Here is a 27,665-nt window from a genome sequence, read left to right on the forward strand (position 1 = left end):
ATGTCACAGTCATCAACGATTGCAACTCTCCAACGTGAACCTGTCAGCCCTGAGGAAACTCAGGGCTGAAGAGGATCCCTGCCATCTAGCAGCCATCAGACTGCAGTCACTCCCTGCCGTGAGCCCTAGGAAACTCAGGATGTAAAAATACAGGATCCTGGCCCAGATAGCTGAGGTGCATATCAAAGGAATGATTTCAGTGAGCCTGGTCTCCTGCATCTGCCCATACATAGAAAAAGGGTAAATTCCTTAACTTGAGATAACTGGTTTTCTTTAATTAACAATAATCTTATGACATTCCACACTACCTGCCCTTTGTTGCCAAACACCTATGTAACCTTGGCTGCCCCCTCGCCTCCTCTGAGCAGTTTCCAGAGTTATCTGAACCTCTGTCTCCCGGGCTGCAGTCCTCATTTTGCTGCAAATAAAACTTAACTTGCAATTTTCACCTTGTGCATTTTTTTTAAGTCAATGCCACAAATACGTAAATAAGTAAACTGGTCACTTGTAGCGATCCTGGGGGAGGGCACGTCGCCGAGTGGCCAGCAGGCGGCGGAAGTGGAGGCGGCGGTGGGCAGTAGACCGCGTAGCAGCCGAGACACCACCTCCCGCCCGCAGCGCCCCAAGCCAACCTCAGGAGCAGGACACGGTACTCCGGCCGGAAAGAGACTCAGGAACCGCCTTCCCCTTGGGCTCCCGGTTAAGGGCGGCACCTCCGCCAGCAGCCCTCGGCGGCGGCCGCGCTCCTGCCTGGCTAGCTTGGCGTCTCGGGTGGGCCCCGCTGGAGTCCCCGGCGCGCCCGCGATCGCTGGGTCATGGGCGCCGCCGGCTCTTCCGCGCTGGCCCGCCTGGGCCTCCCCGCGCCGCAGCCCCGGCCCCGCTGGCTCGGGGTCGCCGCGCTGGGACTGGCCGCGGTGGCGCTGGGGGCCGTGGCCTGGCGCCGCGCGCGGCCCAGGCGGCGCCGGCGGCTGCAGCAGGTGGGCACCGTGGCAGAGCTCTGGATCTACCCCGTCAAGTCCTGCAAGGGGGTGTCGGTGAAGGTGGCGGAGTGCACGGCCCTGGGGCTGCGCAGCGGTCACCTGCGGGACAGGTAGGGCTGAGCCCGGGAGCGGGGGAGGCCTGCGGAGTCCTTCCTTTACAAAGAAAGTGGGAGCTGGCTGGGGTCGGGGGAGCGGCAAGGAAGAAGAGGAAAGGGGGCCGTCACCTCCCAACCGCAGACCCAGGGTCCCGATCTGCCTTCCTGCGATGGCTTGCGCCCCAGAGGAGGTCCCCAGGTGTCAGCAGGTGCGCAAGCAAACTGACTCAACTCCACCTAGCGGAAGGGGCGAGCTTCACAGGATTGGTCCCCGCCACTTTACTTTACTGTCTCTTGAGAACTTGGGGAAAGTTGGAGCCACGGATGCAAACCCTCTAAGAGCTCACCAAGGTGGAGCACATAATCGTAATAACGATTAAAGTTTCAGATTCTTGCAGCTTAAAAAGTGCTATTACATACTTTATTTTCCCTAATTCTCTCATGCACCCTTTTATGGATCAAGAAACTGAGGTTCAGAGCCACACAGCAGTGGCATCGGGACTCTTGTTTTCTTTAGCACACTGGTGCTTTGTAAATAGGGTTTTTATTCGTGCCCTACCTGGGTAGTCTCGACCTGTGTGAATTCCTGGGGTTCTGCGAAGATCTCAAAGGCCCAGAGCAAGCAGCTTTGTCCTATTCTGGGTCTGGCCTCGGCCTCAGTGTAAGGCTGCACTTCAGACGCCCTCCCAGACCAGCCCTCAGTTTCTGTAGGTAACACACAGGACTGATGAGGGTTGTAACTTTTCCCCCTTCCAGTTCCCCAGACAGAGGGCAATTCGTGACACGGTGGAATGGTGAGCTGTGTTTGTCATCATACTATCAAAACGTGTGATGGAGAGAAGCGAACAAAAGCTTGCAGTCCTAGGTGGTAATTGACTCAATGTGACAAGTGCCAGGGAGCACAGAGGAAGGAACAAGAGAAACTGGGGTGGTCAGGAAGAACTTCATAGCTGGAACTGAATATGTGGTATATACACACTTTGGAATATTATTCACCCACAAAAAGAAGTTCTAATACATGCTACAGCACAGACAAATCTTGAAAATGTTAAGTGAAATAAGCCAGACACAAAAGGACAAACATTATATAGTTCCAATTATATGAAATACCTAGAACAGGCAAATTCATAGAGATAGAAAGCAGATTAGAGGTTGCCAGGGGCTGGGGAGAGAGGGGAATGGAATGGATAGTTATTGCTTCATGGGTTCAGAGTTTCTGTTTGTGATGACGAAAATGTTTTGGAAACACATAGTGGTGATGGTTGCAAAACACTATGAAAGTATTTAATGCCACTGAATTGTGCACTTAAAAATGGTTAAAGTCATATTTTTTTCACGTCCATTCTCTGTTGTTGGAAATTTGGGTTGTTTCTACTTTTCGGCATCATGCAGAAGGGTGCTGTGAATATTGGCGCCCAAGTATCTGTTGGAGTCCCTGCTTTCAGTTCTTCTGGGTGTGTACCTAAGAGTATGCCAAGTATTTTATGTTGTGTATATCTTACCGCACTAAAAAAATTAAAAAGAAAAAGAAAGGCTGACATGTGTGAGGGCACAGGTGGTAAGACTGGCTGGGAGGGTAGCTGGATGATGAAGGGCCTTGCCTGCCTTGCTGAACAGTTAGAGTTTTATTCTGAAAGCAGGAACCACAGGGCGGCGGTGGTGGGTTGCGGTTTGCAGAAGGGGGTGACATGATCAGATGTGTATTTTAGAAATATCAGACTACCATTATTACTAGGAAGGATTAGCAGAAAGAATATTCGCGTGCTCGTACCAAGGATATGGGACATCCTGTATCCAGGATGAAGGGTTGGTCAGAGGGAATTCCTTTGGGAAAGGGCTTACACTAACTTTATTTTTCTAGCATAGCTGAACAACTCAACCACGATGACCCGCCGGAGGTGATGATCTAAATTATCTGCTATATTTTTTTCTTATGTCTCTGGACTCCCAAAGCACAAGCTCACTCCTATCATTGTAATCATTCCATTCAGTGTGAATGGAAATGACCAACATGTCAGTTTAGCTTCCTCAGTAGCTGAAAGGTCCCCTATACAAACCCATCATTTTTTTTTTTTTACTGGAAACAGTCCTTTCTATTGCTTTTATTTCTCCATTTATCTTTGTTTTGGGAAGTACCTCTAGACCTTGAGTATCAGGCCAAAAAATATTGTCCATATTAACAATAGGCCTTTTGGCAAATTGCAGAAGTCACAGCTCTGAATACTGAAACGTTCGTTTTTTTTTTAAGTTGGGGGTGGATTTGGCAAAGTGTAAGTAGCATTGTTTGCTGTTCAGCTTGACTCCACCCTCTGAGAACAATACAGCAACATCTTGTTATTTCCACCAGCAGGAATGCCTCCTTGTGCCAGGCACCATGCCTCCTCGTCTTTCTCCGAGATAGATGCCTATCATCTCCTTAGGGCATGTTTATGAAAGTGACCAGACTTTCTGGCAATTGAGATGGACGTATAATTAGCTTCTTTGATTTCTGTTCCATCAAGGAGCTCAAAATATTCTGCAGATATTTTGTCCGACGCACGAGTGATTATTAAACACTTTGAAATTAACTGACAGATTCAGTCTTGCTGGGCTGATGAGCTGATGTTTAGGACAGGCAGACGGACTGACACACACACACACATACACACACGCACACAAACTCACACACACCAGGCTTACAGCAAGGCAATCAAAGATGACAGTGCATCACTGAAACTCCCCCAGAGACTGACTGCCTGTCATGGTGGGCCATGCATAACTTGTGTTCTGAAAATGGCAGGTTTTGGCTTGTAATCAACAAGGAGGGGAATATGGTTACTGCTCGACAGGAACCCCGCCTGGTCCTGATTTCCCTGACCTGTGAGGGTGACACCCTGACCCTCAGTGCAGCCTACACGAAGGACCTGCGGCTGCCCATCAAGACACCCACCACAAATGCAGTGCACAAGTGCAGGTAAGGAAAGGATAGCTCTTAATCCTTGTGTGAGCATTTGTTCCTGCAGTTTTGGGAAAATGGGAAATGTGGCGGAAATCTGGAGAAACACTGTCAATAATTAACCATTGACTGCAAATGTACCATATGTAGGGTCAAGTCCTCCACATCGTGATGATCTAAAAGAAGGTGGAAAAGGGGAGCAGCTTCAGAAATGTGTGTTGATGTGGGGCAGAGAAACATAAAAGACTTATGTAGAAAACTATGGGATCAAAAGCATATTGACATGTCAACAAGAGAAAAATAACACCACCAGAGGATAAAGGACAAAAATGGGGTTGGAGTGAGTGGGGAGAGGGTCCTGGAAGAGGTGAGGTTAGATCAATGTATTACCCTAGGATCATCTCTGTGTTGCCTGGAAAGACTGGGAATCTTCCAAAGCTGAGTTATGGCGGGAGTTGCCAATGGCTATATGACCCGTGATATTTAGCTCTAATGAAAGGAAGTTCCAAAATAAGAAAGACCAGCCGCAACCAGAAGAGTGTTCTGACCTGCAGATGCCCAGGGTTCCCTGTAATCGTGAGTGTGGAGATTCAGCCAGGAGACTGCTCTGTACAGAGTGTCTTTCCTCAACATCAGAAGGCCCTCAAGGGAGCAATTATTCCAGGAAACTAGCTCTGCTTTTAAGAAATCATGCCTAGAGTTCATTTTTTTAATCGTATTATGAGAAAGTTAAAATAGGGTCTAATTATACTCTTGTTACAGTTTCTGCATTTTGAATGAAAATGCCACGTGAATGCTTAATTAGTCCACAGCCTATCATAGAAAATCACATCACATCAAAAAATGTAGTTACTTGAAAAATGTCTAAAGACCCCCAAAAGTTCGTAAAATGCAGAACTAATATGATTTCTGTAATATCAGAATTTTAAACATAATAATATGTTTTCATTTTAATTTGATGGTTTTTCTGATTATAAAATACATATTCATTGTTGAGAAATTGGAAAATACCAAAAAAGGGAAGAAAACAAAACCCATCAGAGATAACTATGATTCATATTTTGACATATTTTCTTTCTGTCTCTATGGCTAACACTTTAAAAACCAAATTGAAATAGTACCAATCTTGAATGTGGTTTATATACTTAAGGGTACGTTGAGTATTTTTTCAGATTGTTAAAAACATGGGTGTCCTCGAATGCATTTTAGCACATCCCATGTTTATACATTTGGATCGTTTTCAGTTTTTTCCAGGTATGAGGAAGAATGTGATGTGTAACTTGGCATAAATCTCTGTTCATATCTCTTATTATTTCCTTCGGGAAAAAATTTTAGCAGTGGTTTTGCCAGCGATAAGAGTATGGCTCTTGTAGACTTTTGATATATGTTGCTCAATTGCTTTGCAGAATGGTTATACCAGCTATATATTCACCAGCAGTTTATAAGCATATCTGTTTCATCTCATTCTGACCATTATGTTCAAAAGTATTTTGCCATTTTTGTGTTAAAAACGGTCATTTCTTACTGATTTAATTTGCATTCATCATTGTCTGAGGCAAGCTTTTTAATATGCCTACTGCAATTTGTATTTCACGTTTCTCCATATTCTGGTTCCTGTTTGTCTGCCGCGGTTATGTTACCAAACGCAAGTCTGTGTGCCCGATGCACAGTGAGGCCAAGCGATACCAAAACGTCGGAGTTTGGAGCAGAAAAAGCTTTACTGCAGGGCCATGCAAGGAGACGGGTGGCTTATGCCTTAAAAAGCCCTGGACTCTCTGAAAGCTTTCAGCAAAGCCCCTTTCTAGGAGAGGTGAGGGAGGGCGTGGTTAGTTGTTGCAAACTTCTTGGGGTCACATCCTTTGGTCTTGAGGTCAGGTCACGGTCAGGTCATGATGTTCCTATAAACCTCCACCAAAACAAACGTTAACAAATACCAATCAGAAACGTGAACGGGAGAGACTGAAGCCGGTAGAAGCTTTTACCTTAATGGCAGTGTCCATATACTCCAGTTGCTGAGGCCTCCATGGAGACGGCAGCGACCATTAGGTCCAAACCTGGCCCTGACGGTGGGGGGCCGTGGCGAGGGCTCTGGAGCTCTGCAGGACACAGCCCTCAGCCTGTCCTCTGTGCCCTCAGCTCACCCACCCGGAGGCTCTAGGGCTTGGAGGGCTCCGGGGAAAAGGAGCCCTCCACCTCCCATCACACTCCCTGCCCCAGGACCGCTCAGTGTCAGCCCCCATCCCCGAGGCCGGGCGCTAACAGCTGCACGCCCGCTCTGTCCCTATTTCACGAGTGTGGCACCTGCAGCCCTCACTGCCAGCAGCACCAGGGCCTCAGGCCTTCCACGGCCTGCCTGCTGGCTCCTGGGGAAGGAGTGGCAGTGACGGGACGTGGCGTTGGGCTGACCGCGGGTGGCTACTCAAACCTGCTGGCCCGGCCCGCTGAGCATGCCTGGCCCCTATTACAGTTGGATATGTACGCATACTTTCTTGTGGTTAAAATTTTTAAAATTTAATTACTGGTTCACTCGGAATTATGTGGAAATTTTTTTCATGGTCCCATACAGGCTTTTGGTCCATGCCCCAGACTACACAAGGTCATGTTTGGAAATTGCAGAATCAGAAAGCTTAGATTAGGGTAAAGATGCCAAGAGCCCTTGGGACTCAGGTTTCCTTTCCCAAACTATTAGAACTAATAAATGAATTCAGCAAGGTTGCAGGATACAATATTAATATACAGAAATCTGTTATGTTTATCAAGTAGATAAGAAACAAGGATTTACTGTAGAGCAGAGGGAATTATATCCAATATCTTATAATAACTTGGAATATAATCTGCAAAAGTACTGAATCGCTGTGCTATATACCCGAAACGAACGCAAGTAAATCAACTATACTTCAAAAAAAAAAGGGGAGAGCGAGGAACAAGGCTTGAAACTGCATCTTCATTTTGGGCTTCCACATGGTTCAGAGGCAGGGCCAGGCTAAAATGACATCTCCTGATAATGAAGGACTTACAGCGACATCATAGCCTGGTGCAGCCTTTTGGATATGTGTAGGACATGGTAGGTTGTCCAGATCTACAGATGCCTGTTCTTTGCCCCCAACCCCTGCAGAGTGCAGGGCCTGGAGATCGAGGGCAGGGACTGCGGTGAGGCCGCGGCCCATTGGATAACAAACTTCCTGAAGACGCAGCCGTACCGCCTGGTGCACTTTGAACCTCACATGCAACCGAGAAATTCTCACCAGATCGAAGACCCGTTTCGACCCACAGACCAGGTCAGAGGAGCATCCCTTGGCTTTGGCCTTTGGTGTGTCCTATAGAAGACAGGCTTCCTTGGATGGGGGAGAGCAGGGCGGCATGTCTGCTGAGCTCGGCTCTGTCACTTTGCCATTACTTCTGTCACAAGCAATTGCAAAAAGTAAGGCTCTTCCACTAGGAGCAGCATCTGTGTTTCTTGATTTACGGGACCCTTGCATTTTTGCCTGAGAGCAAAAATTCCTATTCACAGAAACCTTCCAGTGGCAACGCAGCTTCAAAACTGTTCTAGGTCAGTATCTTTCCCACTCCATTCTGTAATCGCATGTGGAGTCCAACCTCTTTACACTGTGATTGCAAGGGTGTGGCAGCTCACAGTTGGGCCGATGAGTGTGGGTGTGGAGATCCACAGATTTAAAATGACCAGACTGGCCCTTAAAGAAATAAGGCTGTAAGAATTCATCATGAGAGTAAAACATACAATGCTATGTAGCGCCATTGCCACGGCCATGCTGAACGTTGATTTGCAGGTTGTGTGAAAAATAAGTATCTGTGGAATCAGTGAATACTTCTGATCACACCAAATGAGGCCATCAAACCTTAACAAAATAAACGTGTGAGAGTTTGGAGGATGAGAAAGGGACAGCGCTAAGATTCTGAGACCATGTTCTCTTCACTCCATCATGTAATTCCTGGTATCTGCAAGGCTATTTAAAGCTTCTGAATGGCCGTGACTATTCTGTAAATAGAAATAGAGAAATACTTAGAAAGATTGTGTGGGGAGGTGGGGCGGGGGAGGGGTGGAAGGTTCCAGGAATCAGACCCATGTGACCTCTGAGAAATGCCTCTGTGTGCCTCACGCTATAACAGCTCCTATTTTCTCATCAGATCCCGTACTCAGACGCCAGCCCCTTCCTGATCCTTTCTGAGGCATCGTTGGCAGACCTCAACTCCAGGCTAGAGAAGAAAGTTAAGGCAACTAACTTCCGGCCCAATATCATAATTTCAGGGTGTGGTGTCTATGCAGAGGTAACGCTATACCTTTCTTGCCCCTTTCCTTGGATTTAACTTTTTTTTTTAAAGGTATGAGAGTCTTTGATGTTGGATTAAATTATTCAGAAGGATGCATTCTGCATTGGCTCCGTATTATGCAACAATTCAAGTTTGCAATTTCTTGAGCATCTGATCAGTACAGACTTCTGTGTGGAGGATACAAATATAAATGAGGCAGAGATGATAGCGTCAAGGGGCAGTTCAGGGTCTGAGACTTCTAAGGAGAATTCCAAGCAGGCAGGTTCATTTTGAGCCAAGTGTACTTAGCATAGAATACATGATCTGTGTGGGCCACAGAGCAGGATGTGGAAGGTGGCCTTCCTGTGTAGTCGAGGGCTCCCTTGGGAAGACAGTCATTTGCAGCAGGGCTGCTGTGGGTGGATGCTGTCCCCAAGCTGAGACGGCACTGCCCTAAAACTCTTCCAGTGCCACCTTCGACCTGAGATGGCTCAGCCGAGGGCTGCCCCACGGCAAGAACCCAGACTGTACCACAGCCCACAGGAGCTCTGGGCATTCTAGGGGCCGGGCGTGGGGTCAGGACACCTGGATCTGAATCCCCCTGCTTCAATAAGTGGCCGTCTGACCCTGGATAAGTCCTGGAACTTTCTGAGACCTCTGCTTCTTGCGTTTATCAACTGTGAGTAATTTCAGCTGACGCCTCCCCACAAAAGCACCAGGATGTAGAAAGTGCCCAGAGAGGTGGGCAGTGGTTTCATTGCTATAATCAAAGTAAAGAAGCTTCGTTCAGGCCATCGATCCCTCCCTGACTGTGGCCCCCTTTAAGCTTCCTCCCTTCCTGGCTTTGGTCTTTGTATCACGGTTCACATGGAAGACACTTCCTACCCCACCCTCTGAGATGGGCAGATAAAGATAGGATAAGTTAAGAGGGGACGGCCCAGAGTAGGACCTCAGATTCAGGAGGTTTCTTTGAACTGACTCTTGTCCTAGAAGGCTTTCTTTCTGATTCTGAGTGTTCCCTAATTGGGATTCTTTCATATTTTAAGTTGGATGTTAATACAACGCTTCAGCTGGGCTAGCCTCATTTATTGGAATAATGTTTCACGCATCACACAATGGGTTAGTGCCCCTGTGTACTATGAATAGACCTGTGAATAGACCTGCAGGAAAACCGGTCTAGGAGCTTCTCAGAAGGAGTTCACAGTCCAGGTGATTAGAATGTGAACAGGTAGTTACAGCCAGGTAAGACAGGCCAGGAAGGTGGTGAGCTGAGGGTGATAGGTGACCGGCCACCCCACTTTTTTAACACAGACAGGAGAGGGGGGCGACTGGGCAGTATGGGCTCAGGCTCATAAAGAATGGAAATTTATTTCTCACAGTTCTGGAGGCTGGAAAGTCCAAGATCAAGGCACCTGCAGATTTGTGCAGGTGTCTGGTGAGGACTTGCTTCCTGGTTCGTAGACGGCTGTCTTCACTCTGTGACCTCATGTGGTGGAAGGGACAAGGGAGTTGCCTGGAGTCCCGTTTTTTTTTTTTTTTTAAGATTTTTTTTGATGTGGACCATTTTAAAAGTCTTTATTGAATTTGTTACAATATTGCTTCTGTTTTATGTTTTGGTTTTTTGGCTGCGAGGCATGTGGGATCTTAGCTCCCTGACCAGGGATCGAAACCACACCCCCTGCATTGCAAGGCAAAATATTAACCACTGGACTACCAGGGAAGTCCCCTGGAGCCCCTTTTATAAGGACACTAATTCCATTCACAAGGGTACCACCCCCATGACCTCATCACCTCCCAAAGACCCCCTTCTCCAAATACCACCACACTGGGGATTAGGTTTCAACATATGAAGGTTGGGAGGACACAAACCCTCGGTCTGTAGCAATCTCTGTCTCTACTCATGCCCTGGTCTGTGTTTTTCAAAACCTTCTCCACACTGAGGACCCCTTGACTAACATCTTTACACCAGAACTCTCCCTCTGCCTTCTCTGTATTTCCACTGGGGTATCTCGTCTCAGATTCAGGATGTCCAACACCGAGGGCTGAATTTCCACTCCCAAGTCTGCTCTGCCCAGCCTTGCACATCTCAGTGTATGGCGGCTCTGCCTTCTAGCTACTCAGGCCCCAAAGGGGGAACCACTCTGTGTTCTTCTCTTCCTTCACCTCTCACATTCAAATAATCAACAAATCTCGGTGGCTCTGTCCTCTTGCCATGCTCCTCCACTTCCTCTCTGGGCCAAGTCACCACCCTCTCTCCTGTGGTTTGTTGCAATAGCCTCTCTTCACTGGTCTATCCTTGACTGACCCCCACCACCATACAAGGTCTATTCTCATCACAGCTAAGGTCAAAGTCATCTGTAAATATAACTCACATCATGTCTTCCTTCTACTCAAAACTCTGTCTGTGTTCTCCATCTCTCTTCAAGTCAAAAATGGGATCCTTATAATTGCTGTCAAGGCCCTGTGTGATGCCACACCCTCCTAGTTCCAGAGTTTTACTTCCTGTCACTCTTCCCTTCTTTGTCTCTCTGCTGCTTCCTTCCCCGGGACCTTTGCTCTTACTGGTGCCTCTGTCTGGCATGTCCTCCCTCAGGTATCTGCATGGTTCACTCCCTTACCTCTTTCACTTCCCTGTTGAGGTCTTCCCTCCCCTTCAGTGAGGCCTTCCCTGATCACCCCGTACCCTGCTTGGCCTGCGTGCCCTAGTCCCCCCCGGCACACATCCCCACCTGATACACCGTGTTTACTGGGGGATTTGTTGTCTGTTTCCCCTACACATGCTTTCTGAGGACAGAACTTGACCATTGTTGTTCTCCCAGCTCCTAGAAAAACACCCAGCATGAATTCTTTGCTAAGTGAATGAATGAGCCTAGGTTGGCCAGGTGACGCAGAAGGAAGAAACACCGAGGGAGGGGGCACACGAGCAGGGCTGTGCTGGCACGGAGATAACTGCTGTCTTTTACAGCATCGGCGCTCAGGGAGGGGCGTTGAGAGCCAAGGTCCTTGGTGTCAAGGGGTATCGCCTTCGGAGGAAGGGTCTGGAAAGGATTTTAGGCAAGAGAGTGGCAAAAACCAACTTGCACTGTGCTCATCTGCCTGTGGCAGGGATCTGGACATGATTAGGGCAGGTGGTGCCAGGTGCAGTGGGCGAAGCAGACTGGCCAGAGGCTGAGGACCTGCGCGGAGGCTTCTGGGAAGCGAACCCCCTCCTCATTTCAGAACCTGCCTCTCGTGATCGTGGTCCTTCTCTGCATCCCTTCACACCCATCATCTGCTCTCCTCACCCTCACTTCTCAGACCTTCACTTCAGCCCGAGGCTGCCCTTCTCCCCTCCCTCCTTCAGAGACCTTTTCCTGGTCATCATTGCCCTCCCCTTGGACCGATAGGTACTGCTTCTGGAACTTTCCCTCCCTGGCTGCACTGCTCTTGTGCCTTTGCTGTTTCTCCTCCCCCTACTCCTCACTCAGGTAGGGGCTTCCAAAATTTCTGGCCTCGACCCTTCTCTTTCTCTACCTTCCCTTGGTAATGACACCCTCTCCTGCAGCTTCACCATCTGTCACCCTTATGTGGGTCCTTCCCAAGTATCCAACCGTGGACTCCCCCTTGCAGCGCGGGGCTCACATTTCTGACTGTCTGCTGGGAGTTTTCATATGTTCTGTGGACCTAGCAAACTTGTCCTCATAAGCTCCGCAAACTCCCTGTCTTCACTTCACAGCTTCTATCCTGGCAACCGTATTCCTTCTTTCACCCTGGCTTAGAGCTTGTAAGTCACCCCTGACTCTTTCTTCTCCCATGTTCCCCTCATCCCCAGCCCCATCTGCTCCCTTTCTGTTCGCAGCCGCCAGCTAGATCACCTTCGTTGTCTCAAGTCTGGACCACTGAGCGGTCCTGGATGTAGTCACAGCTGAGCCTCTCAGCACCAGAGTGATCTCTTCTCCTCTAAAAGTTTGTGACAGTCAGTGTGGCTGCCTTGCTTAAAAGCCTTCAGTGGCTCCCCAGTTCTCAAAAGTCCCAAACTGCCCACTCGACGATTCTGGTCCCTCCATAATCTTGCCACACTTTGCTTTCCCAGCCTTTACTTCCATAAAAGCTCCAAGCTACAGACTGGACTGAGAACTATATAAGGACTGTATCCTCTTATCTCCTGCTCACCCCAGGTCTTGCCTCTTGCCCCACTTAGAAACTCCTGGCCTTCTTTAAAAACCCAGATGAAAAGCCACCTCCCCTGAGAGATCTGTTCTGATTGCCAGACCTGGAAGAGCTGCTTCTCTTTTCCAAAGCCACCCTGTGCTGTGTCTGTGCCTCTCCATACCCAGCTTCTCCTGTTTCAATTTCTTATCACCTCAAGATAACATGTTCTGGAGGAAGATTTTCATGGGCGCTTCTCTAACGTTTAATACGGTTCTGGGCCCCTAGTGTGCGTTCAACATGTAAATAGTTTTCTCCTTTTCCGCCAGTTTGTCAAAGAGATACTTTCCTGATGGTGGAATTTTTAACTTATTTACCTGTGACGCAATCCCCAACAGTTTTTATTGCCCATAAAGGGGTTCTGTAAATATTTCTTTAATTAATAATAAATTAATTTCCTAACCAGAACCTTCATTTCTCTCCTTTCGGATCTTTTGTGTTTTTTTGTGACCACAGTGCCTCCTGGTGGAGAAATGTACACAGAGCAGGCTGGGTTGCTCTAATCCGAGGTGCCCAGCTTTTTGGACTGTTGTGAAACATGCAGTGAAGAGACTCATTTTATGATTAAAAAACCAAAAACAAAACCCTGAAATACACATATCAAGAATAATACACACTGTCAGAGTTAAACTTCTGGGCCTGGAACTTTCTCTCTGGCTTGTGATCAACAAAGGACTGGGCAGGTTTGTTTTAACTCATGGATTCCTGTCTTTGGCTCTCAGGCACCTTCTCTGTGAGCATAAGAAGGTCAGGACCACAATCAAATGTCCTTCCTTCTTGTTACTGCCTGGAGTCCCCTCACCCTTCGTTTGTGCCTCTCAAAGTCTCCACCCTGGAAGACTCAATTCAGATCCTACCTTTACCTTAAAACCTCCCCTGCCCAGAGCAGCCAGCCAGCCACCGGCTCCATGCTTGTCTGCAAAGTTCAACCAGCACACAGGGTGCTGTCTTGTAAAGTTTTTCTCAATTTTTCTGAAACTTTTAAAAGGAATATTGACCATTCACTTTTCGTGTGTGTATGTTCTATCTCCCCTTCTGGATCTGAGGGACACAGTCCATTGATGCGATTTGTCCTGAAAAGTAAGCACCAGTGACCCAGACCGTAGACAAACGCCCCAGGAGGTTCCTGGGCTGGAGAGCTTTGGGAATGCTCCTGTGGAGATGCAAAGGGAAGTAAAGCTACTGGCCTGCTCTGGATTTGTTCCTATCTGGCCAGGGGAGCTACAAGGTAAACAGACACGATGATTAAGGACGTTAATCCACCTCTGGCCAGCAGGAAGGGATCTGATACAACCTAGAGTAATCCCCCCTCTCCATACCCTCTCCTCTCTTGCACCCGCTCCCTCCGTCAGCCCCACCCTGGCCTTCCACAGCACCTCCAGTCAAGTGGGGTCAGTCAGGGAGGCTTCCTGAAGGAGATGAGTTTCAATTCCAGCTTTACAAGTGAGAGGAGAGGGAGCATTTCACTTCAGGGGAAAGAACCAACAGATTAAAGGCAGAGGGAGGGAGCAGCGAGGCGTGATGTACGGTTGGCCATCTTCGATGGAAGTGGCTTCATCAGCTGTTGAACCACGTGAAGTCCCTACACGGGTGGGTCAGGGCTGGGGATCCGAAGTGCTCACATGAGTTATGTGCTTTGTCTGCAGGACTCATGGAACGAGCTTCTTATTGGTGATGTGGAACTGAAAAGGGTGATGGCTTGCTCCAGGTGAGGTGCACACACTGCTGCCCAGGAGACGGCGGGGAGGGTGAAGATCGTCTGCCTTGTCCCGTGTATGATGCCCTGTGTGTGTGTCCAGGTGCATTTTAACCACGGTGGACCCGGACACGGGCGTCATGAGCAGGAAGGAGCCTCTGGAGACCCTGAAGAGGTGAGACTAAGTGATTTAACATCTCTGCGAGGAAGCAGGGGAAACACCACGCCAGGTGTATTCTTGAAGTGGAAGGGGTCCTGGTGACTGGATAACTTGGGAAACATTCTTGGGTGCTTTGGTCCCCAGAATGCCTGCTTGGACAACTAATTTTATTTTTCATTTAGAATTCGTGATCCGAACACACCAATTACAAGGCAACAACAAAACATGGTTTAGATGTTTTGGCAAACTTTATTATGGACTGAGTATTTGGTGACATCACAAATTCGTTAGGTGTGATAGGGGCTTTCTGGTGCTATAAGAAATGCCTATAGGCTTCCCTGGTGGCGCAGTGGTTGAGAGTCCGCCTGCCGATGTAGGGGACGCGGGTTCGTGCTCCCGTCCGGGAAGATCCCACATGCCGCGGAGCGGCTGGGCCTGTGAGCCGTGGCCGCTGAGCCTGCACGTCCGGCGCCTGTGCTCTGCAACGGGAGAGGCCACAATGGTGAGAGGCCCGCGTACCGCAAAAAAAAAAAAAAAAGAAATGCCTATATGTTTTAAGAGAAGCATGTTGAAGTATGTAGGAGTGAAGTGATGTGATATCTGGGGTGTGCTGTCTATTATTTTAGCAAAAGAACACGTGGAAAAATGTGTCAAATCTTGATAAATAGAATCTGGGTGATAATTATGTGGGGATTCATTGCACCATTTTTTCTACTTTTATGTTTATGTTAAAATTTTCATGATAGCAATTTTTTTTTGTTTTGGCGGTGCCGCATGGCATGAGGGATCTTAGTTCCCCAACCAGGGATCGAACCAGAGGCCCCTGCGGTGGAAGCGCAGAGTCTTAACCACTGGACTGCCAGGGAAGTCCCATAACAAATTTTTAATGAAAGACAATGACAGACAATAAGTTTAAATTGCATGGAATGATATTTAAGATAAGATTCGTTTAAAAAAGCTGATTACAAATGAACATATATAGTATTGACTTTTTTGTTTATTTGATTTTCCTTTTTAAAATATATAAATGTGCCTGAGTAGCTAAAAGCCTGGCAGGCTGTAGACTGAAACATTCATGGCTCTTTTGGTAATGAAATTATGGAGAAAATATATACGCTGGTATGTAGCCTCTAAACTTTCTATAATCAACCTGCAGTACTTTTGCTAAAACAACAATTCATGATTCACACACTTCTGTGCTGTTATCTGCCGAATCTACGGCCAGGATGTTGCTGAAACCCTGAAATGCTCGTCTTCACTGGTCCCTTCCATGTTGAATGCAAGATCACAGGTGGGGCGTCAGGTCTCATCTCTGCAGCCCCTGAGACCCTCGGCTTTGACCCTGACATGCGTCCTCGGGTATCACTTGCAGGGGGGAGGGGGAAGGCGGGGAGGATGGTGGTCCCTGCTTTAGGCAAAACCCTGGAAGACTTGAGGAAAGAATGCAGTGGAAGTTTGGTCATCTGACATCAAAGCCCTCATGAAAGAGCGCATTAAGGGCTGGCTATGCTTGGGCTTGTGTGACCCAACTTGTTCCCCTGGAATGGGAGTCTCTTTCGTTCCATCTCTCATCAAGCTCATGGTCCTCTTTGAACCAACAATCTAGTCTCCTTGGATCAGCACCCACCCCTCTCTGCTGATCCTGCTGTCCCAGAAGCTACTATTCTGGCCCCCTCCCTGGCAGGCTGAAGCCTGGGACAAGGGGCTCTGTCCCAAACAGCACGTTGCCTCCAAGCATGAAGCCGGCACCTGTGGTCCATGGAGACCAGTGTCGTGCACAAGGCCAGGCTACAGCGAGGTAAATAGCTGGCCTTTCAGGGGCCAGGCCACGTGGCAGAGAGAGGGAGGTCAGGAACAGTCTCAAACAAGGTGGGTTGGAAGGAGGTTGGGAGGGGAGGTACAGAGAGGAATTCTTGATGTGAAGGGCAAATGGCTGCTTTTTGTCTGAGTCCCCACCATGGGTTGTAGATTTGTGGGAATATTCAAAGAAGGGGCTACAGACCAGCTTAAGGCAAATCCCATCCTTTTGAGGGATGTTGTGTATCTCTCAACACCCAAAACAACATTAATTTTCTGTAAAAAGTTAATACGATGGAACACTTAAGATTTGTACATTTCACTCCGTGTAAATTTATCCCCTCCCCACAAAGTTAAGAAATTTTAACCCTAGGAAATGATTTCCCAGCTGAACTGTTTAGAGGTGAAATTTACTGAAGTCTGCAACTTACTTGGAAATGGAAAAAAGAATTATGATGGACGGATGGATGGATAAATACGTGATAAAGGAAATATAGTAAAACGTTATATGTAGGGTCCAAATGGTTGGTAATTGGATGGTCTCTTTAAAATTCTTTGAACTTGTTTGCCTGTTTGAGGATGGTCCCAATAAAATGTTGGGGAAGAGTTTACTAGATGTGGTGGGACATTCCAGAGCGGAGTGGTTCTAAGAACCCACAGCGATGGACTAGCGATTCCTCAGAATGTGCTGGCTCACTCACCACGAGAAAAAATCAGAGTTTGGTCTTCCCACTTTCCTGTGCCCGCAGAGGAGCTACACGGAGGACGGAGACAGGGTGGACCCGGGAAGGCGTCCTGTCGTGGGTGTTGGGAGCCCTGGTTCTATCAGGTGATCCGCAGGCCCCCCTCTGGCTCAGGCCCTGGTGGACAGGCCTCGATGGTTCTGTGTGCAAACCAGACAGGTGATTTGGGGAATTGACCGTCATCCTTTTTTTTAAAAATATTTATTTATTTGATTTACTTGGCTGTGCCAGGCCTTCGTTGCGGCCCGTGGGATCTTCGTTGCCGCGTGCGGGATCTTTTTAGTTGTGGCATGTGAGATGTAGTTCCCTGGCCAGGGGTGGAACCCGGCCCCCTGCATTGGGAGCACAGAACCCTAACCACTGGACCACCAAGTCCCCCTCATCCTTTTTTCTTTTTACATCTTGTTCTTTCTCTCTTCCCAACCCTGTGCTTGGAGTCTCGCACCTTTCCCTCTGGAGTCACAAAGTGCCTGGGTTTGGGCCAGTCCTCTGAATCTTCAGTGCCTCCCCCCAGCCCATCGGGAGCCCTGTGTTTCTAGAAGGAGGGTAATTGAGCCCAACGCAGAGCCAGGGCAGGCAGGCAGGGTCTCCGGAAGCGGCACAGCCCTCCTGGTCCCCTGCAGGCTCTCAGGAACCATCCCAACCTAATTTCTCCTAATACCCCAGGAGATGGGTGCCAGCCTAGGTGTCTTCCCCTGTATCTTACTGAGATGTAAATTGCCATAGATGCAGTAATTTATGTTCTCCCCGGGACAGACGGCCATAAATCGGGAAGAGAAAGGCCCCGGCTGCCTGACATAAATCACGGAAGCGAAGCAAAGTGGTGTCGGGAGCAACCTCTCTGCTCTCCGGCTCTCCGGCAGGATGCTGGGAGCCGCACTGCCTTCCCTCTTCCTGGGTCCCCGTGCCCAGGGCCGTGCTGCTTCGGGAATACGAGTTCTCAGCAGGGAGACCAGTGCTGAATAGCTATGGGCCTCAGGCCCAGTGGGGCCTTTGTCTGGGAGATACAGCCCGAAGCACGGTGGAGGCTGGTCTGCTGGCTTGAAACTATGAAGAGGGAATTATTCTTTTCTTTCTGAAGGGAGAGGGGCTCCCACACTGATCCCACAGGAGTGCTGGGGGTCTATCGCTGTTGCTTTCAGTAGAAAGAATAAAGCTCATGTGTTCGGTGGATGCACTAGTTTTGTTGGATGCAGGAACACTTGGACAGTAAGGGCGTTTGCCGCTCTCCGCTTGTGTTAGGCTGTGCTGTGCCGAGCTAAAGACAGGAGGATTTAGTGGTAGTGATGCCCTGGAAGGAGACGACCAGCCAGTCTGGCTCTATCACCTCCCAGTAACTGTGTGACATTGGCAAGTCAGCTACGCTCTTGTTGCTTCAGTTTCTTTATTTGTAAAAGCTGGGCTAATGATACATCTCCTGGTTCACACTCCCCCTTGATCCGAATAAAGCAATAAATACTGTTTTTCTAATAGATGGTAAAATACATAACGACCATCTAGGCTATGGTTATTGATAGTCTCAGCTTATGGACTTGACGCCTTCCGAGAGAGGGAAAATCCTGGAGACACTTCTTTCCATTTTCTGAGGCTGCGTTAAATGCAACGCAGCCCAACCTGCTCAGCCTTTGTCTCCTCCTCTCCGTGGCGTCTTCACGGTGCTGTTTTATTCCTGATCTGGCCGTGTACATAGCAGGTTGGGAGGTCCCAGAAGTGGCCTGTGCCCCTCGGTGGGGACCCGGTGGTGATCAGAGACCCTGCCTGCAAGTCAGGGTCTGGGCATTGACCAGTCAATGAGTAAACCAAGCAGCCCTCACCGGTGCACAGCACTTTATAGGTAACAGTTTCCACTCACATGGCGCCCTTAAGGATGGAGACCTCTGTTTAAGATAAACAGAACGTCTTGTGTCTCCCATTAGAGTCAGTCGTTTGCTTCATGTTTATTGAAAGAGAAAATGCACCAAGAAAGGCATTTTTAAATGGCTTTGTAATTTATTAATCCCATCGTCATCAACAACAATATATATATATTTGGAGAAAAAAAATCATAGGCGATCCGTGTATGATGCAATGCCGTGTTTTCCGTCTCTTGAGCAAGGCTGGGTGTGCCCGTGAATTCACAGACCGCTGACAATACCGTCTCAGTCCCACAAGGGGTCGCCGTTGATCTCGTTTGTAGAGTCTCCCCGGTAGCCCTGCAGGGACGGTGTCAGCAGGGGCGCAGGTGGAACGGAGCTGGGGCGCCTGGCAGGACAAGCCGGTCGCCTCGCCCTTGCGACTATCACCTGCGTTTGTCCCTGCCCCCCCCCCCCACACACACACCGAGCAGGTTAAGGTCCTGGGCTGGGAGGGGCGACGGCTTCTGTGGGTCCTCCGCTCCTAAGTTACCTGCCGGGGGAGTAAGTGTGTGCCTGCGTGGTTGATGGGAAGGGGCAGGGGAAACCCGCGCGTGGCCGAACGTTCGTGTAGGAGAATAAATATGAACCCCCTCAGCTCTTCTCAGGCCTGCGCGTGTACTCAGGAGGTATAAGGAGGACCAGGGATCACATCCCTGGTGGGAAAAGTCCTGACTCTGGAGTGAGTCAGACCTCAGTTCCGGCCCCAGCCTGACCACTTAGATCTGTGATCTTGGCCAAGTCCGTCACTCCTATGCGAGACCCCCTGTAAAGTGGGGACGATACGCATTCCCACATAGACTTGTTGGAAGGATTAAGGGATAATCTGTGTGATGTACTTCATAAAGTGTCAATGTATGATGCCCAGAACTCCAACTCTCAGTTCCCTGAGATAATCAGAGCCTCAGGCTACGGAGCGTGCAACAAGGAGAAATCCCAAGCCATAAAAGTAGCCGATCTGCCCGGATCCTGAAGAAGTCACCCTCCAACAGACGCAGATCCCCAGATGTCCTTGGTATTGCATGCTGACAGAGGAGAGGCAGGCTAGGAGAGGCACTTGCTTCCCAGGGTCCAAGGTCATGGCAGAGACCTGGCTACAGGACTGGCTGGATCAGTGGTTCATGGTTCCCATCCATTTGTTGATTTCTCCATTTGTTCATCCAACCTTCTTTGGAGTGGCTACAACGTACCAGGTGCTGTACCAGGCTGTAGGCATATAGCAATGAGCAAAACCAACATGGTGCCTGCAGCTGGGGAGGAGCTGAGGGTCTGCAGAAAGAAGCTCTAGATTTGACCCTCTCCATTTTCTCATTAGCCACTTCTGATTTGAAGAACAAAAGTAAGACTGATTTGTTGCAATAGTTTATTTTTTTTTCTCAAGGCACAGTAGAATGAAACAAAAATGCTTTCCATCACAATGTTTTAAATATAAAAGTGATGTAAAATTGGAGTTAGCCTTTGTTATAAAGCAGAAACTGACACACCATTGTAAAGCAATTATACTCCAATAAAGATGTTAAAAAAAATGGAGTTAGCTTAAATGAGAAACAGAAGGAAAACATTCTCCTGGTGGAGGTGGGGTGAGGGAAAATCTTGCCGTGTCATTCACACGCATCTCATGTACACTCTTCCTGGGGATTCTTGCGTTTTCTGGCTGACAAAGATATGATTCTACTTCTAACAGGATTTTACTCACCAACACATTCATCTGTTCAACAAATGATTGTGGGTCACCAGTGACATACAGTGCCCAGCACTGGGTGTGAGTAGTACAAGGGAGTTAGTCACATTCCCTGCTCTCTACGGACTCTCTGTCTTGCACAGTAGAGCAGGTAGACACATGCCCTGACACTGTAGGACACGGCATGTGAGGGGCAAGGGGCAAGCAGAGAAAATTGAGGATGGGGAAACCGCTCCTGGCTGGGGGACCCTGGGCTTCCTTCCTAGCAGAGATGGCATTTGATTTGGACCTTGAAGAAAAGGTAGAATTCTACTGCTTGGGTAATGGAGGGAGGGGATCCCACAGAGGAACCCCCGAGCCAGGAAAATGCAAAGCAAGGTGAAAGGACATTGAGGAATCCAACAGAGCACTGCAGAAGTGCACAGAAAGGGCAGAGGTTTTGAAAAAGCTGGCTGGGGCCAGGTCAAGAGCCTTGCATGCCAGGCCAAAGACTTGGAATGTTATTCCTCAGGCACTGGGGATCCATTGAAAGTTTCTGAGCCTCGGGAGTGATAAGACCAGAGCAAAATTAAGAAAGTAACGTAGGGTAGTGTTAAGAGTGAATTGAAAGTGGAAGAGGGGAGAATGAGGAAAATTGGTTGGTTAAGAAGTTATTATAGGGACTTCCCAGGTTCGATCCCTGGCCGGGGAACTAAGATCCCACATGCTGTGTGGTGTGGCCAAAAAAAAAAAAAAAAGAAGGTATTATAGTCATCTGAGGATGCTTGAAGGGAGATTATGACAGTGGGAGAAAAAGTGAGCACATTCAAAAGATGTGGTACAGGAAGAACCTCAGGACGTGGCAGCTATGGACAAGCTGTGGAAAGTGAGGGAAAAGGTATAAAGGATGACTCAGGGCTCTGAGCCTGATGGACTGGTAGGATGATAGACATGGAGAGATGCCAAGGAAAAAGGGAAGTGATAAAGTATGTCTGAGCATCTCGAGTCCCTAATCTCTTAATGCTGAAAACGGGAACATTCCAAGGAGAAAAGAGGTGGGAATATGGCCATTGGTTATGCTTTGGTAGTTTGTGCATTGGGCGGGCAGTTTACTGTACAACCCCAGGAGGCACTGTTCTATTAGTCGGGGTGGGAACAGTGCTCGCTGGAGCTGGGCAGCCCACTGGCCTTTGTGGGTAGATCCTTCAGCGAGAAGAAATCACACGCTGTTTGAGCTCTTGCTTCTGGCTGGCTGTGACTTATGGTGTTCTGTCTCCTGTTGCAGTTATCGCCTGTGTGACCCTTCTGAACGAAAGTTATATGGAAAATCACCTCTCTTTGGACAGTATTTTGTTCTGGAAAACCCAGGGACCATCCAAGTGGGAGACCCTGTGTACCTGCTTGGCCAGGAATAGGAATCATATGTCCTGGAATAGCAGATGTCTTTAAAAAACGTCCTCAAATATGCCAACACTTGAAGCACAGTATTTTGGACCTGACACCTCGGCATTTTCTTTAGCTCTGTGATCACCAAGTTTTTCGTCTTTTGGACTCTTCCTTGTGTCTCAGTGCTTCCCGCATCCCAGTGCACAAAGTGAAGAAAGAGAGTTTTGATAACTTAATAGGACTTCAGTAAGTCACTTAAATGACAAGGCAGGATTCTAAAAATCGCTTGTTTAACTGTGATTGTGGAATACTTCTTTCTTCTTCTTCTCCATTCACCTACCCAGAGGGCTAACTTCCGTCATCTCATGGCTACTCTTTAGGGAAAGGGGAGAGAAGAGAAAGAGTAAGAGTGGGGGAGTGAGCAGAATGTTCTGGAATCTTTTAGTACCCCATGCCCACGGCATGCAATGGAAATTAAATAGCTCTCCGAATAAGGCTGGACTGTCACTTCACTTTTCTCCTCAAGCCCTAGACAAGCTTTTAAAAGGGCATAAGGAGCCTGACCTTCAGGAAACACTTAGGATGTTCATTTTCCATAGATCATCTCAGACAGTGTCCATGAGGATTTGATGGACCTTCATAGCATGCAGTACCTCTGGGCTGTAGGACAGCAGAGATGTCAGGGTAGAAAATCAACTCATGAGAGCAGCGTTGCAGTCAGACTCTGATATGTAATATGTGGAAAGCAAGACAAAAACTTCCTTGCCTTGAAACGGAGTATCAAATATATCACATTGGTGAGCCCAGACTTTTCCCAGTACATGAGAGTGAACAGTAGCACTAAGTAGGGGAAACACCCTTGCCTGATGTGGTCTGAGATGCTGTTTGAAGTTGCCCAGGGAAACCACGGTGCCCGTCTTAAGAGCAAAAAGAAATAGTCTGAAAAGGACATGATGCCACCTAGTGGCATTGAATGACAGCTCAGCCTTTCTCAGCTTTTCAGCTGTTGAAAAGAGGGAAACTTGTGGATGGGTTTTAGTTTTCTATCCTAGAAAATTGTTTTGAGAGAAAGTGGGGGTACCCTCCAGGTACTCTCTGTTTCTCTGCTATGGGCATTTGGTTCTAAAAGCATGGCTGTGCTGTCACGGGTCCTTCTGGATCTCGCTGGTCCCATCAACTCAAGACTGGTTACTCCTCCTCAAAATCAGGGTGAAAAAGTTCTGAAGTCCATGGATGAGAAGACACGTGATTGTGTGATTTGAAATAAATGGCTTTATTTTAGGTTTTGAATAAAACCTTTCAAAGGTGAAAAAGAAAACATAGGCCAATTCACTTAAAAACTCATATCTGATTTTTCTCCTGATCAGATTATATAACTCTAAGATCTGAGGAAGTGTATCTTTCATTGCCATTTTGCCCTTTGACTGTATTAGGAAGCTAAGTCATGAAAAATGTGTTTCAAAACTGTAAATAAATGGAAGCTACTTTGACTAGTTTCAGATTGTACTCACTTCTTGGCAGGAAGTCAGACTTTGAAAGCTGACCAATGGGCAGCTTTGAAAGCTGACCAATGGGCAGCTGACCAATGGGCAGCTTTGAAAGGTGACCAATGGGCAAAACCAATCACCCTGTCACCTGACACACACACAGAGCATCCTCCAGAGAACGCCTGTCTTTGAAGGGCTGTCAGGTAAACATGCTTTTTACCAAAAGCTGTGCATGTTTCACTTTGGTTTTATAAAAGAGGTTAGTCATCATTGGAACCAAGCCTAGCTCTGAGGTAAAGTTACAAGGTAACAGGTGCACATATGTATTCTGGTTGGTGAATGTATTTGTTTTTCACACACTTGGCGTGAAGTGCAATTAGAATAATTAATCAGTTAACCTTGACCCATCACCTTCCCCAGTAGATCCACTTTATGCTGAAACTACAGATAGATTAAGGCAAAAATAAGAGTTCAGCAAGTGGCATTACTAATGGGACCCCGTGAACCCATGGCAGAATGCACACAGGATTTAGGAAACCACGTGAATGTCGGTTCTCTGAGAGCAGCCAACAGTTAGGCACTGATGGGAAACTCAAGGTTGGTTCGGTGAATATCCCGAGATATTTATAACCAGTGGCAAGCTGAATGCCTTCCACCTGAACTTCTAACCCCTTGTCAATAGTAACAGCCACTTCCCCAGGGACTCAATCTGTTTCAAAGGCCACACACTCACGCAGACCCTGTCCTTCCGTGTACTGCAGGGGAGTCCTCCAGTGGAAGGGGGCTCTAACCCTAACACCTCCCTCATTTGTCTGGAGTCTCCTGCTACTCAGAGTGTGAGGAAGATTCCAGTTTAAAGACAGAGGTTCCAATGACCTCTAGAATCTCGGGGTAGTTGCCAAGCTTTCTGTCAGTGAGATTTAAAAGCCATTTACTTGTGTTTATTTTATATTTAATGAGTTGGTTAATGCCAAAGGCAGGGCTGATGTCTGGTTTACTTTGGATACTGAACCTCTGCACACACTTCCACTTGAAATATCAGGTCGGGAATGTAGACCATCGCAGACCCTCAGAAAGGTCTCCTTATAGCTGCAGACGATGGACATTCAGGGTCAGGCCAAAACATCCACCGTCGTCGTGCGTTTCATTCTGGGTGGCAACGTCTCGGTGCAGTCACGGCAGACAGTTACAAACCCACAGCTGGAGATCTTGCAAAGAACCACGTGGGAAAGAGCCTAGGCAGACTGCTTAAAGGCTCACTTTCCCAGCTGTTCCCCAGAAAAAGTGAGAACGTCCCAAATGGGAGAGGGAAGCAGCAACTTACACACAAGGGCGGGAAGACGTCGGGGTGAGCCTGATGGAAATTAGGCAGCTGTCCAACAATGAGAAACACTCCTCGTCTCCTTCTGCCCTTAGTGATAACGGGGTGCGGAGATGCCCTTGGGGGAGGGCTGCCAGTTTGCTAGAACTGTGTGCAGAGGCCAGACGAGTTTGACTAGCCAAGCGTGACTTTGAAAAGCCACCTTTGAGGCTGTCACCAACAGTGACCGCAGGCAGGTGCCCCCAGAACTCTGAGAGTGTGACAAGTGCAAGCAATCTGTGGTGGCCGAGAGCAGGTATTTTAGAGTCACTCAAAGATGCCAGAGTGGCTCTCAGACCTGTTGATAACATAACACTGCACTTCCCTAAGTTTTACTGGTCCAGGGTGTTCTGAAAGTCTGCCTGCAAGGATGCTCCTAAAAAAAGAATTCCGTGGACCAATACCTTTGGGAAGTCCTGCATGCCTCACTCCTCTTCCAAAGGCCCAGCAGCCTGTAGAAGGCTCTAGATTGACCTGCAGTGAAGAATTCTATTTGTGTTTAACACGGCCCTCCCCAAAGGTCTATGTCTGGTCATCTTTTGGGAAGCCCTGCATTGATCTCTAGAGGAAGCACCAGCCAGGGGTGAGCGGTCGTGCTTAGTGGGGGAGGTGTGTTCGTGGGAAGGGTGAAGGAGATAAAGGGCTCCTGCCATGTGGAGGAGGCCTCTCTGGTGGCTCTCTGTCACGCTCCTTTACCTTCATTGAGCATTTTAGACGGTTCTTCCCTGTGTCTCCCTCACGAAGCCCACAGCCCCTGATTCTTCCCTTTCATCATCCTCTCTAGCCCCTCTACTAGCCCCTGACCTGTATCTTCAACGGTTCAGACTCCATCCACTCTTTGTGGAGCTCGGTGGGATCTATGTCAAGTCCAAGTTCAATGTCTCCCTTTGGCAGTTTGCTGGGAGTGCTATAAATAATTGTTGTCATAATTATTTCTGATTAGTATTTTTACACCTAATAAAGTCTCAAAGGGAGGGCGTTTACTTGGTCTAGGGGAGGGGCACCTTCCAGATGACTTGCCAGCAATTAAAGCAGCTTGTTAGTCGGAGGCCCAGGACGGCCGAGGACAGCTGGAGAGCTCTTCTTTGCAAGCAGCTCTGGTTAACATCAACGAGGAAAGCTCTTTGTAAACACATGAATAATTGATCGTCCCGCGCTCACATAGCTACCGAGGATCTGAGCCCGTATGACTCATTTGAGAGCCATCCCTGTCGTCTGGATGCCATAACATTGGAGGAATGATGATCGTTTCTTGGAGATTCTTCTGTGGCCAGAGTTGCCAAGACCAAGGCTGTAATGGTTTGTTATGATGACCTTTGTTATTCCATTAGGCTCAATTGCTTTAAAAAATGATGTGTGCATACTTTCGGAAGGTTTTTACCCTTTACGTTGACCTGACATCATAGTTTATATTACAGAATGTATTAATGACAGAGGAGTGTTTTCATGTCCCAAGGACAAATTTTAACAACCATAATCTGCCCTTAGTCATCATAAATATAAATGTATTGGTCAAACAGATCTCGTTAATGTGGCCAAGATAAATGCAAGCCTATATTTTAAGGCAGCTGAAGTCCTAGAGAATATATTTGGAGCTTTTTGTGGGGCTAAGAGATCTTGTATAGTGCTATCAGAAGGCTGAGAAAATTAACATGTTTCCCCCTCTAGTTTGGCGTTGGACAGATATTAACGTCTTGGGGATGTCAAGTAAGATTGCTCACATAGTTTCTGGACACCGTTAATGCCTGGTGGGGTGAATCTTAGTTCTTAAAGCTGTATTCTCACTATGCTCTCAGGGCTTTTGGAAAGAAAGAAAATACAGATTTCAAGTCTCAACCATGTGTTGCTCAACTGTATTTCCCTGTATCACACGGTGTCTTCAAGTTTTAATTATATTAATCCTCCTGCCCCAACATCTTGTTTCCTGTGGGAGGAGGCCCTTTTCCACAGATGTGTGTCTGACGTTTTGCATATTCCAGTTGGCAATCCATATGTTGGCAGATGGTGTGAGCTGTACGACGGGTCAAATACTTTTCGTCTTCGTTACACTACGTTCAGAAGTGTGGGCCTTTATTGGCAGAATCCACGTTTCAAACTTCTCAGGCAGAAAATAAATGCTTGTTTTAAGAAACCCTGTTTAATCATGTTTTTATTTTGAACCATGAAAATGTGTTTCAGGCAGTAATGTCTCACATGCTACTCTCTGAGCGAGCAGACTGTTTATAGGGGTGAGTTCATCTCCCCCAGACTCGGTAAACACGGTACTATCATTAAACTCCATGTGGATTACAGTCACCTAGCAATGATTGATGAGCACATCAGATAAAACCATTTACCCTTCTTCCCTTAGAGGAATCTTCTAAGAAGGATCTTCCCTTCTCAATCTGCTATAGCCTTTGGCAAAAGCACATATTGGGCTTTGGAGATGTGACTTTTTGCCTGAAACTTTTCTACAGGGGATTGGATTATTTTCTAAATTTATTGGTGTGAGGACAGTGCCATGATAATCTCCTGTGTGGTCTAAACTTTTTGTTCTTAAGTGAGGCACCTACCCCCATGTTCATAGCACCACTATTCCCAATAGCCAAAAGGACAACCTAAATGTCCATTGACAGACAAATGGGTAAACACATGTGCTATATCTGTACCATGGAATGTTATTCAGCCTTAAAAAGGAAAAAAAGTCTGACACATGCTACAGCATGGATGAACCTTAAGGACACTATGCTAAGTGAAATCAGCTTGTCACAAAAGGACAAATACCGTATGATTCTACGCATACGAGGTATCTAATGTAGTCAAATTCATAGAAACAGAAAGAAGAATTGTGGTTGCCAGGGGCTGGGGGAGAGGGGATGGTAGTTATTGTTTAATGGGCTCAGGGTTTCAGTTTTGCAAGATGAAAAGAGTTCTGGAGAGGGATGGTGGTGGTGGCTGCACAACGTGAAAATACTTAACACTACTGAACTGTACACTTAAAAATGGTTAAGAGGGTAAATTTTAAGTTATGCGTATTT

At 47.6% G+C, this 27,665-nt stretch overlaps 1 protein-coding gene across 2 annotated transcripts; it reads left to right on the forward strand.

Annotated features, from left to right (window-relative positions):
* Positions 1 to 815: 815 nt before the first annotated feature.
* Positions 816 to 26,738, forward strand: MTARC1 (mitochondrial amidoxime reducing component 1; the record flags this gene model as incomplete). 2 transcript variants are annotated; one of them, XM_082673062.1, is made up of 7 exons in its annotated part: positions 816 to 1,090; positions 3,855 to 4,028; positions 7,126 to 7,288; positions 8,157 to 8,297; positions 14,114 to 14,175; positions 14,267 to 14,338; positions 25,814 to 26,738. In XM_082673062.1, 7 exons carry the CDS (start codon positions 816 to 818, stop codon positions 25,836 to 25,838), a joined length of 912 nt encoding a protein of 303 aa, XP_082529188.1. In that variant the 3' UTR covers positions 25,839 to 26,738. The 2 variants fall into 2 exon arrangements, with proteins under 2 accessions (XP_082529188.1, XP_082529187.1); XM_082673061.1 differs by lacking the exon at positions 25,814 to 26,738 and adding an exon at positions 21,701 to 23,279.
* Positions 26,739 to 27,665: the final 927 nt, after the last annotated feature.

The sequence above is a fragment of the Grampus griseus genome, assembly GCF_964374135.1.
Source record: "Grampus griseus genome assembly, chromosome: 1".
Classification (NCBI taxonomy): domain Eukaryota; kingdom Metazoa; phylum Chordata; class Mammalia; order Artiodactyla; family Delphinidae; genus Grampus; species Grampus griseus.